Genomic DNA, 20,009 nt, shown 5'->3' on the forward strand with positions numbered 1-20,009 from the left:
GTTGGTTTTGTTGTTTGAACAAGGTGATGTTCATGCACGGCTCATTTTGTGCACCAGTACAAAAAAACATGGTAACACTTTAGTATGTGGAACATATTCACCATTAATTAGTTGCTTATTAACATGCAAATTAGTAACATATTGGCTCTTAACTAGTCATTAATTACTTATTAATGCCTTATTCGGCATGGCCTTATTATAACCCTAACTGTAACCAAATAACTCTAAATTAAGTCTTTAATATTTAGAATATGTTTTCCTAGTGTCCAAACAACTCTAAATTAAGTATTTGTTACTTAGAATATGTTCCCCATACTAAAGTGTTACCAAAAACATGTAACTTTGTCTTGAATTTGAAGGAAAAAAATTTTTTTTATTTTTCACTAAAGAAGGGTTCAGTGAATGCGTATATAAAAATGGTGGGGTTCGGTACCTCCAACAATTGGTTAAGAACCACTGGATTATACATTTAGAGTGGTGTGGTAATCAAACCCTCTAGAAGTCTCGAATGACAGAGTGTATGAGAGAATTGTCATCAATACAAACAAATGTTTTTTAGAATTCAGTTCCAGCCTTTTTTCCATCCATCCATCCATCCATCCCTCTTCTTCCGCTTATCCGAGGTCGGGTCGCGGGGGCAGCAGCCTAAGCAGGGAAGCCCAGACTTCCCTTTCCCCAGCCACTTCGTCTAGCTCTTCCCGGGGGATCCCGAGGCGTTCCCAGGCCAGCCGGGAGACATAGTCTTCCCAACGTGTCCTGGGTCTTCCCCGTGGCCTCCTACCGGTTGGACGTGCCCTAAACACCTCCCTCGGGAGGCGTTCGGGTGGCATCCTGACCAGATGCCCGAACCACCTCATCTGGCTCCTCACGATGTGGAGGAGCAGTGGCTTTACTTTGAGTTCCTCCCGGATGGCAGAGCTTCTCACCCTATCTCTAAGGGAGAGCCCCGCCACCCGGCGGAGGAAACTCATTTCGGCCGCTTGTACCCGTGATCTTATCCTTTCGGTCATGACCCAAAGCTCATGACCATAGGTGAGGATGGGAACGTAGATCGACCGGTAAATTGAGAGCTTTGCCTTCCGGCTCAGCTCCTTCTTCACCACAACGGATCGATACAACGTCCGCATTACTGAAGACGCCGCACCGATCCGCCTGTCGATCTCACGATCCACTCTTCCCTCACTCGTGAACAAGACTCCTAGGTACTTGAATTCCTCCACTTGGGGGAGGGTCTCCTCCCCAACCCGAGATGGCACTCCACCCTTTTCCGGGAGAGAACCATGGACTCGGATTCGGAGGTGCTGATTCTCATTCCGGCCGCTTCACACTCGGCTGCGAACCGATCCAGTGAGAGCTGAAGATCCCGGCCAGATGAAGCCAACAGGACCACATCGTCTGCAAAAAGCAAAGACCTAATCCCGCGGCCACCAAACCGGAACCCCTCAATGCCTTGACTGCGCCTAGAAAGTCTGTCCATAAAAGTTATGAACAGAATCGGTGACAAAGGGCAGCCTTGGCGGAGTCCAACCCTCACTGGAAACGTGTCCGACTTACTGCCAGCAATGCGGACCAAGCTCTGACACTGATCGTACAGGGATCGGACTGCCACAATAAGACATTCCGATACCCCATACTCTCTGAGCACTCCCCACAGGACTTCCCGAGGGACACGGTCGAATGCCTTCTCCAAGTCCACAAAGCACATGTAGACTGGTTGGGCAAACTCCCATGCACCCTCAAGAACCCTGCCGAGAGTATAGAGCTGGTCCACAGTTCCACGACCAGGACGAAAACCACACTGTTCCTCCTGAATCCGAGGTTCGACTATCCGGCGTAGCCTCCTCTCCAGTACACCTGAATAAACCTTACCGGGAAGGCTGAGGAGTGTGATCCCACGATAGTTGGAACACACCCTCCGGTCCCCCTTCTTAAAGAGAGGGACTACCACCCCGGTCTGCCAATCCAGAGGTACCGCCCCCGATGTCCACGCAATGCTGCAGAGTCTTGTCAACCAAGACAGCCCCACAGCATCCAGAGCCTTAAGGAACTCCGGGCAGATCTCATCCACCCCTGGGGCCTTGCCACCGAGGAGCTTTTTAACTACCTCAGCAACCTCAGCCCCAGAAATAGGAGAGTCCACCACAGATTCCCCAGGCACTGCTTCCTCATAGGAAGACGTGTTGGTGGGATTGAGGAGGTCTTCGAAGTATTCCTTCCACCTATCCACAACATCCGCAGTTGAGGTCAGCAGAACACCATCCACACCATACACGGTGTTGACAGTGCACTGCTTCCCCTTCCTGAGGCGGCGGATGGTGGTCCAGAATTGCTTCGAAGCCATCCGGAAGTCATTTTCCATGGCTTCCCCAAACTCTTCCCATGTCCGAGTTTTTGCCTCTGCGACCGCTGAAGCTGCACACCGCTTGGCCTGTCGGTACCTGTCCACTGCCTCTGGAGTCCTATGAGCCAAAAGAACCCGATAGGACTCCTTTTTCAGCTTGACGGCATCCCTCACCGCTGGTGTCCACCACCGGGTTCTAGGATTACCGTCACGACAAGCACCAACTACCTTGCGGCCACAGCTCCGATCAGCCGCCTCAACAATAGAGGTGCGGAATCATGGTCCACTCGGACTCAATGTCCAGCACCTCCCTCGTGACATGTTCAAAGTTCCTCCGGAGGTGGGAATTGAAACTTTCTCTGACAGGAGACTCTGCCAGACGTTCCCAGCAAACCCTCACAATGCGTTTGGGCCTGCCAGGTCTGTCCGGCATCCTCCCCCACCATCGCAGCCAACTCACCACCAGGTGGTGATCGGTAGAAAGCTCCGCCCCTCTCTTCACCCGAGTGTCCAAAACATAAGGCCGCAAATCCGATGACAGAACTACAAAGTCGATCATGGAACTGCGGCCTAGGGTGTCCTGGTGCCAAGTGCACATATGGACACCCTTATGTTTGAACATGGTCTTTGTTATGGACAAATTGTGACGAGCACAGAAGTCCAATAACAAAACACCACTCGGGTTCAGATCCGGGCGGCCATTCTTTCCAATCACGCCTCTCCAGGTTTCACTGTCGTTACCAACATGAGCGTTGAAGTATCCCAGCAGAACAAGGGAATCACCCGAGGGAGCACTCTCCAGTAGTCCCTCGAGTGTACCCAAAAAGGGTGGGTATTCTGAACTGTTGTTTGGTGCGTAAGCGCAAACAACAGTTTGCCACCCCAGCCCGTCGCCTCTCACTGCCGGCAACGCCAGAGTGAAAGAGAGTCCAGCCCCTTCCAAGAGAAGTGGTTCCTTTTTTCCTTTTTAAGAAAAATAAATTATTAACAGTATACTTTGTTCACGTCTGTCAACTTCAGAAAAAGTTTGGGATTATTTTAATCTTGTAGCGCAGAATAATGTAAATTTCCATTTTTTAAACTATTTGAGTCACTGATCATAGTTGTGCCTTTCATATTCACTTCCTTAAAATAAACATATGCCTGCAATCAATTGTATTTGCAGGTCAGATGTAATGACTTTTTTAATCCAGCAGATGGCACCATTGTGAAACATCAAGACACTTTTACACTGCAGGCCAAAGTGGCCCATATCGGATTTTTTTTAAATCAGATTTTTCGCAAGTAAAATGTGATTTTTATATGCCTTCAATGTACACGCGCTTGTGGCCCCAATGTGGCCTCGACGTCACTGTACACAAAACAATGAAACATCAACAAAACGCTATGTCACATGAAGGTTTTTATTTAAAGTAATACCTTTGTGATATGAAAAAAAAACCCTAGTAATGTAAAAAAAAATGTGTTTACTTGTTGATATAACAATACAACACAAAGCTGGTGGCACTAAAGTCTAATAAACGAGCTTTGAACTTCTCCAACAACATCTAGTGCAGGGGTCACCAACGCGGTGCCCGCGGGCACCAGGTAGCCCGTAAAGACCAGATGAGTAGCCCTGGCCTGTTCTAAAAATAGCTCAAATAGCAGCACTTACCAGTGAGCTGCCTCTATTTTTTAAATTTTATTTGCTAGCAAGCTGGTCTCGCTTTGCTCGACATTTTTAATTCTAAGAGAGACAAAACTCAAATAGAATTTGAAAATCCAAGAAAATATTTAAAATACTTGGTCTTCACTTGTTTTAATAAATTATTATTTTTTTTTACTTTGCTTCTTATAACTTTCAGAAAGACAATTTTAGAGAAAAAATACAACCTTAAAAATGATTTTAGGATTTTTTTTTAACATGTATAACCTTTTTACCTTTTAAATTCCTTCCTCTTCTTTCTTGACAATTTAAATCAATGTTGAAGTATTATTTTTTTTATTGTAAAGAATAAAAAATACATTTTAATTTAATTCTTCATTTTAGCTTCTGTTTTTTGGTGAAATATTTCTTCAAACTTATGATTAAAATTAAAAAAATATTCTGGCAGATATACAAAATCTGTAGAATCACACTTAAATCTTATTTCAAGGTCTTTTGAATTTCTTATAAAATTTTTGTTCTGGAAAATCCAGAAAAAATAATGATTTGTCTTTTTTAGAAATATAGCTTGGTCCAATTTGTTATATATTCTAACAAAGTGCAGATTGGATTTTAACCTATTTAAAACATCTCATCAAAAAAAAATATTTATTGTGAGAAATCATTAACATAAATAAAAAAATAAATATCATTAATTATTAATAATAACATAGAGTTAAAGGTAAATTGAGTAAATTGGTTTCTTGGTTTCAAAAAGGTTGGTGACCCCTGATCTAGTGGTTCAGTGCAACGGTTTGGCCCAAATAAATAAACAGGACTGATACCTCGTACATCAAATACACAATCTTCACAATTTGATGAGGTAGTATTGATGATATTTGAACACTGGTACAGTAAGAAAATAAATGAAGAACAAGTGAGAATCCCAATAAACAAAGTAAGAAACCTTATACACAAGTTGTGACAAGGTTCACGACACATCGCCTGCTGCATGTTTCCTCACCTCATTAACTCTCAGACACAGCAGCTGATGGACGCCGTATTGAAAAAATAAAAAGCAACATCAAATAGTTTTCTCCTTCGCTGTATACTTTTAGTGTGGAGACAAGTGCGTCTGTCTCCAATATTGTCCACACATGTTGCAGCAGCGTGCTCTTGAACGCACGCCAAGGCTCCACGAAACAAAAGAAAACGGGCCCTCTATTTAATCGGAGGATAAATCTCCGTAACAAAGTCCATGTAGTTGTGTTACGTCTGCTTTTTGCAAGCCGAATGACGCCTGTGCGCATGGGCCGGCGTCATTCCAAAATATATTTGAAATGTTGACTCGTCAGACCACAGAACACTTTTCCACTTTGCATCAGTCCATCTTAGAGGAGCTCGGGCCCAGCAAAGGCAGGGGCGTGTTTGGGTGTTGTTGATAAATGGCTTTGGCTTTGTATACTACACTTTTAACTTGCACTTACAGATGTAGAGATGAACTGTAGTTAGTGACAGCGGTTTTCTGGAGCGTTGCTGAGGTCGGTGAAATAAGTGCGGGCATTACTGTGCAAACAGTGGTGGGTATGCAGGGGGACCTGGTACTCAATAAAGGCGGGAATTACGGTGATGTGCTTGTACTTTCGCAAGCTCATCAGGACACTGGCAGCGCTGTTCTGTACATACCGTGGGCTTTGGAAGCTCATCCAAGTGGTCCCTATAAGGGGTGCGTTACATTATTAATTATATTAGCAGGTCAAATGCAGTGACATATTTAATCCAGCGGCTAGCGCCATTATAAAACACCAAGACAGTATTGGTGCAGTGTCAAATCAGTCAGCGAGTGTGCCACACACTCACCAAAACAATCAAAATTTGCAACCGTTATTTGACGACAAAGAAAATGACAACTTCATGAAAAAAGAAATCCTCTGTTCTTAAGTTAAGCATAAATGCAAAACCTAATATACAGTAACAAAACAGTGAAATTTAAACTTGAATTGTGGCTACACTCCAAATGACACCAACCTTTATCTAAAATGTGTTTTATTTCAAAAAGATAAATAAACAAAATCTAAATATGACACACAATGCACATTTTTTAACTCCTTTGGCGTAAACTTGGCAGAGGTTATTTACACAACACATGCTAGTCTTTAGTGGGACGTGTGTTATATTTTCTATAAGCACGCTCATCTCGTCAGAAATTGGAACATGATCCATGTGAGAGAGGGAGCACCAATATTCATACTTAGTGTGTGTGCGTACGACAGTGTGGCAACAAACACAACAAGCGTGGCGAGAAAAACCAGAGCACTGGCAAAACAACACACCATGCCACGCCATTCATATCCCAACAAAAGTGAATCAGCAAAAGATTAGACTTGGTTATTCTACAGCCGTGGTAGAGTCGAGTTAGATCTCCTTCACTTTGCCAATCTGCACATTCCCATTGGTGAGGTGGTGGTGGTGGTGTAAATCACCATTCAGCTGCAGGGGATTGCCGTTGGCTACCACACCGTCGCCTTCGACTGAGCTCTTTTGATTGCTTTTGAGGTCCTTGACGGGGAGTCGTTTCCCCTTTATGTAAGCCTGCACCCAGAAGTTGGAGAAGAGGATGAAGAAGAGGACTCCGTACATCCAAATGAGATGGATCCACAGGGGCATCTGGTAGTCACAGTTCTCCATGAAGTAGTACTGGCTGATGTGCACCGACACCAGAATGAACTGCAACTGTGTGGACCAGCAGGAGGAAATTGTTAAGTGTGCAAAAGAAAAAAAATTAAGAAAAAATCTGTCAAACTCAGTGGACATTTTGTATTAGGAAATACTCGCAGATGATAAAAAAAAATGCACAGTTGCGAGTAACAATGTCAGTGAAGCAAGCATTAGTAATAAAATAATTTATCGGTTTTACTTTAGTTACATCCTTATTCCAAATTAAAATAAAGGTTTTTGTCCACACAATTTTACACACAGTACTCCACAACTACTATGTGAAAAGTAATATTTACAGTAAAGGCCTAAAGTTTGGACACACCTCATTTCAATGAATTTTCTTTATTTTCATGACTATTTACATTTTAGATTGTCACATCAAAACCATGAATGAACACATGGGGAGTTATGTTCTTAAGAAAACAAGGAGAAATAACTGAAAACATGTTTTATATTCTAGTTTTTTCAAAATAGCCACCATTTGCTCTGATTACTGCTTTGCACACTTTGCATTCTCTCAATGAGCTTCAAGAAGTAGTCACCTGAAATGGTTTTCACCTAACAGGTGTCACAGTTTTGAGGCCTTCAGTGACAATCTACCATGTAAATAGCCATGAAAATAAAGAAAATGCATTGAATGAGAAGGTGTGTCCGAACTTATGACGCACGCACACACTTTTTTAATGCATTCTAACTCTTAAACGACTGTAAATCAAAGTCTGCTTACAATGGAGCCAAAGGGAGGTCCTCTATCGGCCAATAAATCCCAATAAATAACCATCCAAAAAGCCCCAACAACACTCCATTTACATTGTGGGATCAGATCCAAAAATGTCGTTGTGGTTTGTGCAGCCCTTTGAAGCATTTGTGAGTAAAGGCTATATAAATAAACGTTGATTGAATGACTGATTAATTTCATGATTTGGTGATTAACTAAGTATTGGTGATACTGCCATTATAAGCGCTGACGCAGAAAAACTATTAATAGCGGTGCCGTGATCACGAGTTTGCGCGGCATTGTTGACATCAGCTGCTTCCTTGTTTTCTTGCTTGTCAAACTTTATTGTAGATCATAAATCATGCCTCTCACCTGGATAGTAGAAGAGATAGTCGAAGGCTGAGGACATAATCTGACAAGTTGGTACACATTGACAGCCAATGTATACCAGGAAATAGCGAGAACAACACAAAAAGATACATGGTTCTACCCCCCCTTTCTTCATGAGGATTATGAGCTGTTCATCTAAATGGGAATATATGAACATCCTAGCAGTCGGCATCCCAGTGATGGACCTTGCAGGGTAAGGGATGTTTTATTGGGTTTGTTGGCGCTCATAAAGTCTGCAGTGAGTAATAATCAATGATGTGATGCGTTTTTTAAATGAATGTGATGCATATGCTTAAAATAATCAAAATATGTAAATATTATATTATATTGTGAATGTGCCTGTTACTACATTAAATATATAAAGTCCTCAGAGCAGGTTAAAATAAGATGATCAGTAATCTAAACAAAGGCACGTTGACAGAGACGATAAAACAAGTAATTGACATGTTACTAAAAGTATAATTACAAGACAAAACGAAATCCAATCATATCTAATTTTGTCTTGCCGATGGGTGGGACAAAATCAGAATATATCCAATCAGAGCTCAAAAATGGTGTTGAAAGACGAGTGGGGGTTAGATATTAACAAAAGACAATCAGATTATTTTCTTTGCGGGATAAGGAGGTCACCGCCAAAACCAGAATGTGTGGCTTTAACATGTAATATTTGCACACCAGGGAGATAGCGAACAGGACACATTTAGTTTTTACTGTCATTATGCAATCAACAGGCCAGTCATCGATTCTGACATCGACACTATAAATCCAATCTATTATTTGCTACTATCAGCGTTGCGCCAACAACTGATTCAGTGCCAAAAATTGATTCCCGTCACCACGTTGCATACCGCTTTCGGGCTTCTTCTGTTCACAACTGATTACTAACTACATGTAGGGAAAACTAATATAGTTGTGGTTATCGTAAGGATATGTGTTTAAAATGATTTAATCCTTTATTGTGTCCGAAAAATGACAGACTTGGCCCCTTTCTATGGTAATAATGAGATTGTAAAGCACTGTTATTGATCCGATGTTCATGTGCTAAAACCTCTTTTTTGTTTATAAACCACATACAATAATATCTGATCTTTGTTCATTTACATAATAAATATTAATCAAGTGTTTGGATGTATTTGTTTTAAAATGACCTTCCCAAAGTCATGACTTAAACGTGTGGACAATGCTGAAGAAACAAGTCCATGTCAGAAAACCAACAAATTTAGCTGAACCGCACCAATTTTGTCAAGAGGAGTGGTCAAATATTCAACCAGAAGCTTGTGGATGGCTACCAAAAGCACCTTATCGCAGTGAAAGTTGCCAAGGGACATGTAACCAAATATTAACATTGCTGTATGTATACTTTTGACCCATTATATTTGGTCACATTTTCATTAGACCCATAATAAATTCATAAAAGAACCAAAGGTCATGAAGGTTTTTTGTGACCAACAAGTATGTGCTCCAAAATAAGAGTTGTAGAAAGTATTGGAAACTCAAGACAGCCATGACATTATGTTCTTTACAAGTGTATGTAAACTTTTGATCGTGACTGATATATAGGAGTGTCACCAGGTAAAAATAATGATGTATTATAATGATTAGTATTATCCAAATATGATAAATAAAAATGACAGCTTGATATACTAAACAAAAATACAAACCCAACCCTTTTGTTTTTGCTCCTATTTTTCACGTGTTGAACTCAAAGATCAAAAACTTTTACTATATACACAACAGACCTATTCCTCTCAGATAGTGTTCACAAATATGTCCAAATCTGTGTTAGTGAGCATAATCCATCCCACCTCAGGATGTGGAAAATCAAGATGCTAATTAAACAACAAAATTATTGCACAGGTGCACAATAAAAGGCCAATTTGGAATATGCAGTTTTATCACACGGCACAACCGATGTCGCAAGTTTTAAGGGAGCGTGCAATTGACATGCTGACTGCAGGGATTTCCACAAGAGCTGTCCCCCGTGTATTGAATGTTCATTTCTCTACCATAAGCCGTCTCCAAAGGTGTTTCAGAGTATTTGGCAGTACATCCAACTGGCCTCACAACTGCAGACCACATGTAACCACACCAACCCAGGACATTCACACCCAGCAGGTGCACCTCCATGATTTTCTGAGACCAGCCATAGCTGTTGCAAAAATTGGTTTGCATGACCAAATTATTTCTGCACAAACTGTGAGAAAGCATCTCAGGAAAGCTCATCCGCATAGTTGTTGTCTTTATCGGGGTCTTGCTGTGACGACAGTTTGTCGTCGTTACCGACTTTTGTGGGCAAATGCTAACATTCTACGGTGTCTGGCACGCTGAAGAGGTGTTTTTTTTCCATGGATGAATCCCGGTTTTCACTGTTCAGGGCAGATGGCAGACAGCGTGTGTGGCGTCATGTAGGAGAGCGGTTTGCGGATGTCAAAGTTGTGACTTGAGTGGCCCATGGTGGGGGCGGGGTTATGGTATGGGCAGGCGTATGTTAGACAGTGAACACAAGTGCATTATATTGATGGCATTTTGAATGTACAGAGATACCGTGACGAGATCCTGAGGCCCATTGTTGTGCCATTCACCTTATGTTGCAGCAGGACAATGCACTGCCCCAGGTTGCAAGGATGTGTACACAATTCCTGGAAGCTGAATACATCCCAATTCTTGCATGGCCAGCATACTCACAGGACATGTCACCCATTGAGCATATTTGGGATGCTGTGGATCAGCGTATACGACGGCGTCTACCTGGTGCTGCCAGGATCCAGAAACTTTGCACAGCCATTGAAAAGTAGTGGACCAACATCCACAGGCCACAATCAACAATCTGATCAACTCTGCGAAGATGTGTTACACTGCCTCAGGCAAATTGTGGTCACACCAGATACCGACTGCTTTTCTGACAGCCCCACTCCTCCCAATAAAGCAAAACTGCACATTTCAGAGTTGCCTTTTATTGTGGCCAGCCTAAGGGACACCTGTGCAATAATCATGCTGTTTAATCTGCATCTTGATATGCCACACCTGGTGGGATGGATTATCTTGACAAAGAAGAAGTGTTAATGAACACTTTTTCAGACAGATTTGTGAACAATATTTGAGAGGAAATTAAGGTATGGGGTTCACCGTGGCAGAGGGGTTAGTGCATCTGCCTCACAATACGAAGGTCCTGAGTAGTCCAGGGTTCAATCCCGAGCTCGGGATCTTTCTGTGTGGAGTTTGCATGTCCTCCCCGTGAATGCGTGGGTTCTCTCCGGATACTCCAGCTTCCTCCAACTTCCAAAGACATGCACCTGGGGATAGGTTGAATGGCAACACTAAATGGTCCCTAGTGTGTGAATGTGAGTGTGAATGATGTCTGTCTATCTATCTATGTTGGCCCTGTGATGAGGTGGCGACTTGTCCAGGGTGTACCCCACCTTCCGCCCGATTGTAGCTGAGATAGGCACTAGCGCCCCCCGCAACCCCAAAGGAATTAAGCGGTAGAAAATGGATGGATGGAGGTTTTTAAGGTAAATAATAAAAGTTTTAAATCTTTTGAGTTCAACTCATTATTCATCCATTTTCTACCGCTTGTCCCGTTCAGGGTCACAGGAGTGCTGGAACCTATCTCAGCTGCATTCGGGCGGAAGGCGGTGTACACCCTGGACAAGTCGCCACCTCTTCGCAGGGCCAACACAGATATTCACACTCACATTTATACACTTGGGCCAATTTAGTGTTGCCAATCAACCTACCCCCAGGTGCATGTCTTTGGAGGTGGGAGGAAGCCGGAGTACCCAGAGGGAAACCACGCAGTCACGGGGAGAACATGCAAACTCCATACAGAAAGATCCCGAGCCCACAATCGAACTACGGACCTTCGTATTGTGACGCACTGTTCCACCGTGCTGCCCGAGTTCAACTCATGAAAAATGTATGTAAATACATGTCCATACATGCGTACATACGTATATATACTGTACACGTACATACATGCATACATATATATACTGTATCTATAGATACATCAAGAGATAGATCGCTCGAGATATACACACATACACAAACATATAAAATGTTTTTGTTTTGTCAGAAAACACGTCATCCCAAACATTTTTATGAATGTACCAACGATCCACGGTTTTTCGTCATTTGCCAGTGGTTTCGGAACGTAACCCCTGCGAATAGTGTACTGTATAAAAGCTCTGTTTTTTGCCATTTATTTTCGTGCATGTTGGATTATGTGATACACTTCAAATAAATTGTTTAAACATATTCGAAATAAACTTAATCATCCATCTAGAAAATATGTTTTTTGGGACACTTTTCGTGGGATTGTGCAGACGTATCTAATGTTGTGACCCCAGTGAGTGTGTATACAACACCTACAAGCTGGATGGCAGTCATGTACTTCTTCCACCACAGGTATTTCTGGAAGCGTGGTCCTGCGGCAGACAGGCCGTAGTAGGTGTACATGATGACATGGACGCCGCAGTTGACCATGGCATGGAAGGAGCACATTCCTCCAGCTGGACATAGTGAGGATTGATGTGAAGTTGTCATCATGATTAACACTGACTGTGCGGTTTGTATGGGACGTTTCCTACCAGGAGTCAGATACACGCCCCACCACCACGACCAGGGCATGAAAGAGTGATGAAACACGTGGAGAAATGTAATCTGGTTTTGTTTCTTCCGCAACACAAAGAATAGCTGAAATGAAATAAAGATGGCTTCAAGTTACGCAACATACATCTTCCGGCTAACAAACACAATATATTTTTTAAGTAAAGATTTTGAGGAATTTAAACATTTCTTACTGTGTCAATGAGTTCAATGAACTTGGAAAAAAAAAAGACCCAAGCAACGTGCACCATCTAAAAGGAAGGGTAAAAGAGGAGCTGATGAGTTGTGATTATCAGGTCATGGATTCAATTTATACTTTACAAAACGGCTCACATAGTCAGAATTTAGAAATTTATATCTGTTAAAAAATAAAAAATCCACAATAGCATGCATAATTTTTTTTAAAATGTATTTTTGTTCGGGGAACCGTAACCTCCCTGGAGATTTTACATTCAGTATACATTCAAAAATAATCAATTATAAACATGTTCCTCCAGAATTGTTCATTATTGAAACAAATTAAAACTGTTTTAGTGTTCATTATTTTTGAAATGTTAAACATTTTACCGACAGCGTTTTGACATTTTCCTTTTTTTCAACCTTTTGACTACGTAAGAGATTTTACTTTTGGGTCATTTTAGGAGTTGCTTCTTTTTGGCCATCATTTTGGTTCTGTTATTCCATATTGAATAATTTTTCCTTAACATTTGTTTTCATGTTAAATTTTATAATTCCAATTCTAAATGTCTTTGTAGGTCAATCAGAAATCTGATGCCGGTAATGAATATAAATCCAACTTGTACTAGTGAGGACAAAAATGTCCCCAGTAAGCCATTATATAACCACAATTTGTAATCTCACACTCATCACAAATAAATCAATAAATCCACAACGGATTGAACTTTCACAGTATCAAGTTTGACCCGCTCGACATCCATTGCTTTCGGTCCCCTAGGGGAGCGGGGGGATTGCCCACATATGCGGTCCTCTCCAAGGTTTCTCATAGTCGTCATTGTCACTGTCGTCCCACTGGGGTGAGTTTTCCTTGCCCTTATGTGGGCTCTACTAAGGATGTCGTTCTGGTTTGTGTTGTGGTCTGTGCAGCCCTTTGAGACACTAGTGATTTAGGGCTATATAAATAAACTTTGATTGATTGAATAAATACAATGTATTTTCAATATTTTTTATGTATGTATTCAAAAGGTCAAAAATAATAATTATTATTGAAAATGTGTCCTTTTTCCCCCCAAATATTTTTTAAATGATTTTATTTTATACCCATTTTAGGCCGTTTTTGTCCTTGAAGGGGAACAGCACTTCTGAGGGGATTTTTGCCTATCATTCACAATCCCTGTGTAAGACAACAAAACAAACTTTTACTATTTCTATGCATTCTAATTTGTAATATTTGTCAAGTACAAGATGGTTAACAATGAAGCTAGTTAGAGTAGTCTATTGCGCCCATGAAGCTCCCTAAAAGCATTCAAAACCTGACAATACTCCATTTATGTGGTGAGACCTACATATTAACCCAGTATTAGTGATATTGTTATTATAAGCACTAATGCTGAAGAACTAATTTTAGCGACACCGTAATCACAGAGAGCTAATTAGCTTATGCAGAATTTGACGTATTGAGCTGGTAAGCTGCTGCATCGCCTCAGAGTTGGTGAAAGTTAATTCTAGATTATGAATCATGCCTCTCACAAGTTGTGGCAATAAACCGAGAAGTTGGTCATTTAACTTAGACCTGGAGATGACACAAAAACGCTTGTTTGCACCCACCATTTTGGACTTACTTATTTTTGAATCTGCGTATGATTAATTCTTCATCCAAATGGGAATATATGAACATCCCATCAGTCGGCATCCCATTGAGAGCAGACAGTGTACAGTAAGTGATTGTTTTATTATGTTTGGAATTTTTATGTCTTCTTTAGCTCTTAGCAATAATGCTACTTACTTGATTTGCTTATCACTCAGCTTCTAAAACTTGTAGATCATCCTCCTTATATTCCGGCTAAAAAATATACAATTCTGAATCATTTGTCACAAAGGAGTCGTCGTTTCTTATGAAGTCTGCCATGATTAGTTGTTGCTGAAGTAAATAGTGAGCATTGTGAAAATATTGTGCCGTCCCATGCTTAAAATGACCAAAATACGTAAATATTAAATGTTATTATAAATGTGCCTGTTACTACATTACATATATATGTACAGCATCTATATAAATGTTGGAGTTTTTTAGTCTTTAGAGTGCTTTATAAGCAGGAGAATAGGGTAATTCCAATTATACTTCCATTGTTAGCTGAGTCTTGCTAGTGTATATTTACAAGTTAAAATGCATAAAAAAAGAAAAAAATATAGGAGGTTGACTCACAAAAGGGGTGTGATTGATAAGCATGATTAAAAAAAAAGCACAGTTCCCTTTTAACATTGCAAGAAGTATTTAAATTAAACTATACACCAAGGGTTCATATTTTCAGTTTTCTGTTAAACAATTTTTTAAAATATGTACTTTTTGTCTATGTTTTTCATTTTTTGTTTTAGATTGATTAAAATCAAGATGGCTAAACATTTTAGTTTTTGGGGGATTGTAAGAAAAAAAAAAAATCTTTGAGACATTTTAGTTTTTGACATCATATTCCCTTAGAGGGATTATAACCAGTTTACAATACATTTAAAAACCAACAATTAAAACTCTTATATGTATATCGAGACCTTATTGTTTTTTTATTTCTTTATCCGAAGAGATAGGCATTTTTTTCCCCCCAATTTAAAAAAAAATATATTTAAAAAGAAAAAAATATATACAGTATATTCTTTGCTCTTTTTTTTTATGAGATAACTGTCAGAAATTAACAAAAAATATTTATTCATCCATTCTTATTATACCTATTAGTTGTATAATTGTTGAAATTGGGAGGTTTGTTTGTTTTTAGGCATTTGACGTTTTTTGGGATGTTTAAAAAAACAAATTCAGCGCATTTATGGGTTTCTATGGACAGTGAAAATATTCTGTAATCAATGTACACAACATGACATCAACACTAACCCAATAAACTCGTTGTACAGACTTGACTTTCTAATCAAAAGATTTGCCGTCTTACCCGAAGTGCCTGCGGACTGCTGGAAGGGTCAATGAGGTCACATTTCCATGTGAAGGTGGTGGCCCAACCGGACATCATGAACTGTGCGTACCAATGAGGACAGATTGGAGCGTTACGCAATGAAAAAGATTTATGGCGCAGTGGCGGGACATTATTTACTCATGCAAGTACCTCATAGACGATATAGGAGTTGAGTAGGACCATGCTGAAATTGTAGACGATCATGGCCGTTTTTAGGTTGAAAGGTTTGCGGTTGGCCATCAGGCGAGGTCCCACGTAGACGGCCAAGATGACATAGGACACCAGGATGGAGGTCATCTTGACGGGACATCTTACCAACGGGTAGTCTTTGACCCTCGGGTCTGGAAAGGACACATTTGAGCATTAACAACAGGAAAGTTTCATTCTGGTGTGCTTAGAAGTTAAATCAAAGCTGAACACAAACAACTGAACCTATAAGTATTTTGATGATTTAAGACTGAAGTAGTACATAGTTTAGTAATGGCACATATACAAAAAGTATTCCAATTATTTTCGCAAAAAAATTGTATTTAACATTTTTTATATATTTTTATTAAAGTTATTTTGTTCCCAGTTAAATGCCTTTTTCCCCACTTTGTGTTATATATATTTTAATGTTTGAAGTTATGTCATTAAAACAATTCTTTTAAATGAAAATCATGTCCAATTTCCCCAAATATTTGGAATATGTTTTTAATTTATTGTGTGTTTTGGATATAATCTGTTTTAGACTTTGTTTCTTTCAAATTAGAAGGTTTACGACCATAGATTTTTTTTCCATGTAAAAAATATTTAGATCTTTTTTTTTTTATTCAAAAGATGTTTTTGTTAAATGGCCCCCAGCCTTCCAAAAAAGAAAAAAAGGAAATGTTATTATTTTTATTTTAATTACATTATTTCTCCTGTTGTAAAGAAATGTTCGTTAAAAATGAAAATCATTTCCTGTTTCTTTGTTTAAAGACTTGTTTACCAAAAAGGGTACTTTTTGTTTCCAGTACAAATGTTTTGCTTTTCTGGAAAAAGCAAATACTTATGGTTTTAATACTTTTTCCCCGTTTAACACATATATTTTGTGAAATCATTGTTCTACCTTTTTCCCCCCCAGAAAATCAAACACTTTTTCATTTTGTTCTTCTCCTTCCTGTTAAAACAATACCTTTGTTTGATTAATATGAAAAACATATATTCAACGTGTGTGTTTAGGAATATTCTGTGGTTTTAAATGTTTTTCTCAAATTAAAAAAGGTTATTTACGGTCAATAACAACGTGTTAATCTTTTTTATTTAAGGATATTTAAACTTTAAAGTAAAGTACAGTATTTCTCATTTTCCAAAAAAAGTTAAATATTTTACCTCCTCAAAAAGGAAAAATATTGTTTGTTTCCTGCATTTTGTATTTAATTATTTCATTCTTTTTCTTTCTTGTTGAAAAATATACTCTTTGGTATAATAAAAACTAAAACCACGTTCATTTTATTTGTTTGTTTCTTTCCCCCCTAAAATATGATACTTATTTTTCCAGTACAGGTGTTTGATTTTATTAAAACAATTATTTATGGTCTTATTGTTTCCCCTTATAAAGAAAAGCTTAAAAAAAACACATCAAAAAAACACCTCCATTTTAGTGGCTAGTATTAGAGATGTTTTTTCGACTTAGACTTTATTGATCCACAAGGGAAATTGTTCCACACAGTAGCTCAGTTTCAAAAGATGGAAAGGGTAAGGATGGAAAAGATAATGCAGGTATAAAGTAGACTACAAATGTACCATAGTATCAACATAAAATATAACATATGTAATATTTACATAGTATATATACAGTATATAATATATACTGATATATTATTATATGTCCATATAACATACAATATATAACAAATCCCAATTACCATGTACAATATTAAAGTATATGTAACAGTTGCAGGAAAAAAAGTAGATCCTTTTAAAAATACAAAAAAATAGTTTTATAATTAAAAGCAAGATATTATTGTGTTTAGAGTAGACCAGTGGTTCTTAACCTTTTTTCAGTGATGTACCCCCTGTGAAATTTTTTTTAATTCAAGTACCCCCTAATCAGAGCAAAGCATTTTTGGTTGAAAAAAAGGATATAAAGAAGTAAAATACAGCACTATCTCATCAGTTTCTGATTTATTAAATTGTATAACAGTGCAAAATATTGCTCAATTGTAGTGGTCTATCTTGAACTATTTGGATAAAAATATATAAAAATAACTAAAAACTTGTTGAAAAATAAACAAGTGATTCAATTATAAATAAAGATTTCTACACATAGAAGTAATCATCAACTTAAAGTGCCCTCTTTGGGGATTGTAATAGAGATCCATCTGGATTCATGAACTTAATTCTAAACATTTCTTCACAAAAAAAGAAATCTTTAACAATATTTATGGAACATGTCCATAAAAAATTCTAGCTGTCAACACTGAATATTGCAGTGTTGCATTTCTTTTCACAGTTTATGAACTTACATTCATATTTTGTTGAAGTATTATTCAATAAATATATTTATAAAGGATTTTTGAATTGTTGCTATTTTTAGAATATTTAAAAAAAAATCTCAAGTACCCCTTGGCATACCTTCAAGTACCCCCATTTGAAAACCACTGGAGTAGACTATAAAAAAAAACAAGGTAAAAAAATGCTGAAATTTTACTATAAAATTGATGGATGTTTTCTTATGTAGTTGTTTTTTTTCAAAAGTATAATTCTAGTGGATGACATGCCAGTTTGTTTTACACTTTTATTCTTACAGTTAAATTTTGATGACTGATATACCTTTATTTACTATGATCTCAGTCTGTTTTTTTTTCTTTATTACAGTGTACTGTAAATTGTATTGTTTTGTTTTCCAATAAAAAAAGCCTCTAGTAAATGTCCAGTATTCAAACTATGTACCAACACTGCATGGAACTGCAAAAAAATAAAAAAAATAATAAAAAGGACAAACAAGAGTTTTATCTGTGAGGAGACTGAGGGCTGCTGCAGCCAAGTGGAGACTACGGAGTACAAGAAACACTGAAGTCTCCAGGCAAAGTGTGTGCGTTTAGTCGGCGTTTTCTTTATATGCATCCTCGCATAACAATACAATGACTAACCTTGCCTGTTGAGCAAGCGGCCGCCGCATTTACAAAAGGCGGGCTGGCGTCATTATTTCCATTTACATCAATGATAACTCACCGCATTTTGACAGTAGCTCGTTGTGGAAGTCTAAAATATTCGACCAGGCTTCCCACAGCATGGTGAATGCTCAACTCTTTTCTGAAAACACCCGCCTGTTCAAATATTTCAACACAATGTTTAGACAGCATTGAACAAACAGGAGGCAGCTGCTGGAAGGAAGACAGTGGTCAGGTAAATCCATAAAAAGGTGATTTCATGATCAAGATTAGATATAAAAGGGTTCTTTGTGTCGTCATGTACTGTAAAAACGATGAGATTGTAACTGAGCGAGTCAGACAGGTGAGGCCAACAACTTAAGGCTTATCAGAAAAACTTTGAAAGACTTATAGTGAAGAATACATCCATCCATTCATTCATTCATTTTCTACCGTTTAACAACATAAAAAGGCATTGGGTTTCACCTGCTGAGTCCTCAGCTCCTGTTAGCGGGGAAGAAGCTAAAAGAGCCAGGGCGGGCCGGCAGGCAATCAACCCCCAGGAGGAAGCCTATGGGTCAGCCACAGCACGGAGGAGGTCGGTATAGGGTGGAAGCCAATTCAGCTTCTCACCTGGAGCTCAGTTTCCAGCGGCAACAAATATCCAAGAGGAGCTCAAAAGGTGTGTTAGGTGCTCGCTGACGTGTGTGGAAGAAGGTCAGAGAAGAGAGGCTGGGATGACTTTGGGAGCACAATCGCTGGAGTTCATTTAAAGTGTTACTAGACAGCAGGCAAGTTTCAGGACCACACCCTGTTTCACTGGCAGGCTCCGCCCACCTGGCCTCGCTCTGCTGGTCTGTGATTGGACAGATTCATCAATGAGAGATTTAAAGAGACAGACACAGGCAAATACAAATGTACGAGAAAGAGAAAAGGGTGTGGAATTATAAAGTTTGGAAGAGTCTACTTCAGGGGTCACCAAACCTTTTTGAAACCAAGAGCTACTTCTTGGGTATTGAGTAATGCAAAGGGCTACCAGTTTGATACACACCTAAATAAATTGTCAGAAATAGCCAATTTGCTCAATTTACCTTCAATAAATAAATCTATATATATATATGAAAAATGGGTATTTCTGTCCGTCATTCCGTCGTACCTTTTTTTTCCTTTTACGGAAGGTTTTCTGTAGAGGACAAACGATGAAAAAAACACTTAATTGAACGGTTTAAAAGAGGAGAAAACACGAAAAAAAATTAAAATTACATTTTAAAACAGAGTTTATCTTCAATTTTGACTCTTTAAAATTCAATATTCAACCGAAAAAATTAAGCAAAAAACTAGCTAATTCGAATCTTTTTGAAAA

At 39.0% G+C, this 20,009-nt stretch overlaps 1 protein-coding gene across 2 annotated transcripts; it reads right to left on the minus strand.

Moving 5' to 3' along the window:
- Positions 1–5,994: 5,994 nt before the first annotated feature.
- On the minus strand, positions 5,995–19,465 carry elovl1a (ELOVL fatty acid elongase 1a). 2 transcript variants are annotated; one of them, XM_061920391.1, is made up of 8 exons: positions 19,133–19,462; positions 18,729–18,823; positions 15,681–15,871; positions 15,510–15,590; positions 12,594–12,650; positions 12,381–12,486; positions 12,163–12,302; positions 5,995–6,698 (listed from the first exon to the last, which is right to left on the minus strand). In XM_061920391.1, the coding sequence occupies exons 2-8, from the start codon at positions 18,787–18,789 to the stop codon at positions 6,381–6,383; spliced, it is 954 nt and encodes a 317-aa protein (XP_061776375.1). In that variant the 5' UTR covers positions 18,790–18,823; positions 19,133–19,462; the 3' UTR covers positions 5,995–6,380. The 2 variants fall into 2 exon arrangements, with proteins under 2 accessions (XP_061776375.1, XP_061776374.1); XM_061920390.1 differs by having other exon boundaries at positions 12,163–12,486; positions 19,133–19,465.
- Between the last annotated feature and the right edge of the window lie 544 nt (positions 19,466–20,009).

This window comes from Nerophis ophidion, linkage group LG14, assembly GCF_033978795.1.
Source record: "Nerophis ophidion isolate RoL-2023_Sa linkage group LG14, RoL_Noph_v1.0, whole genome shotgun sequence".
NCBI classification, from domain to species: Eukaryota; Metazoa; Chordata; class Actinopteri; order Syngnathiformes; family Syngnathidae; genus Nerophis; species Nerophis ophidion.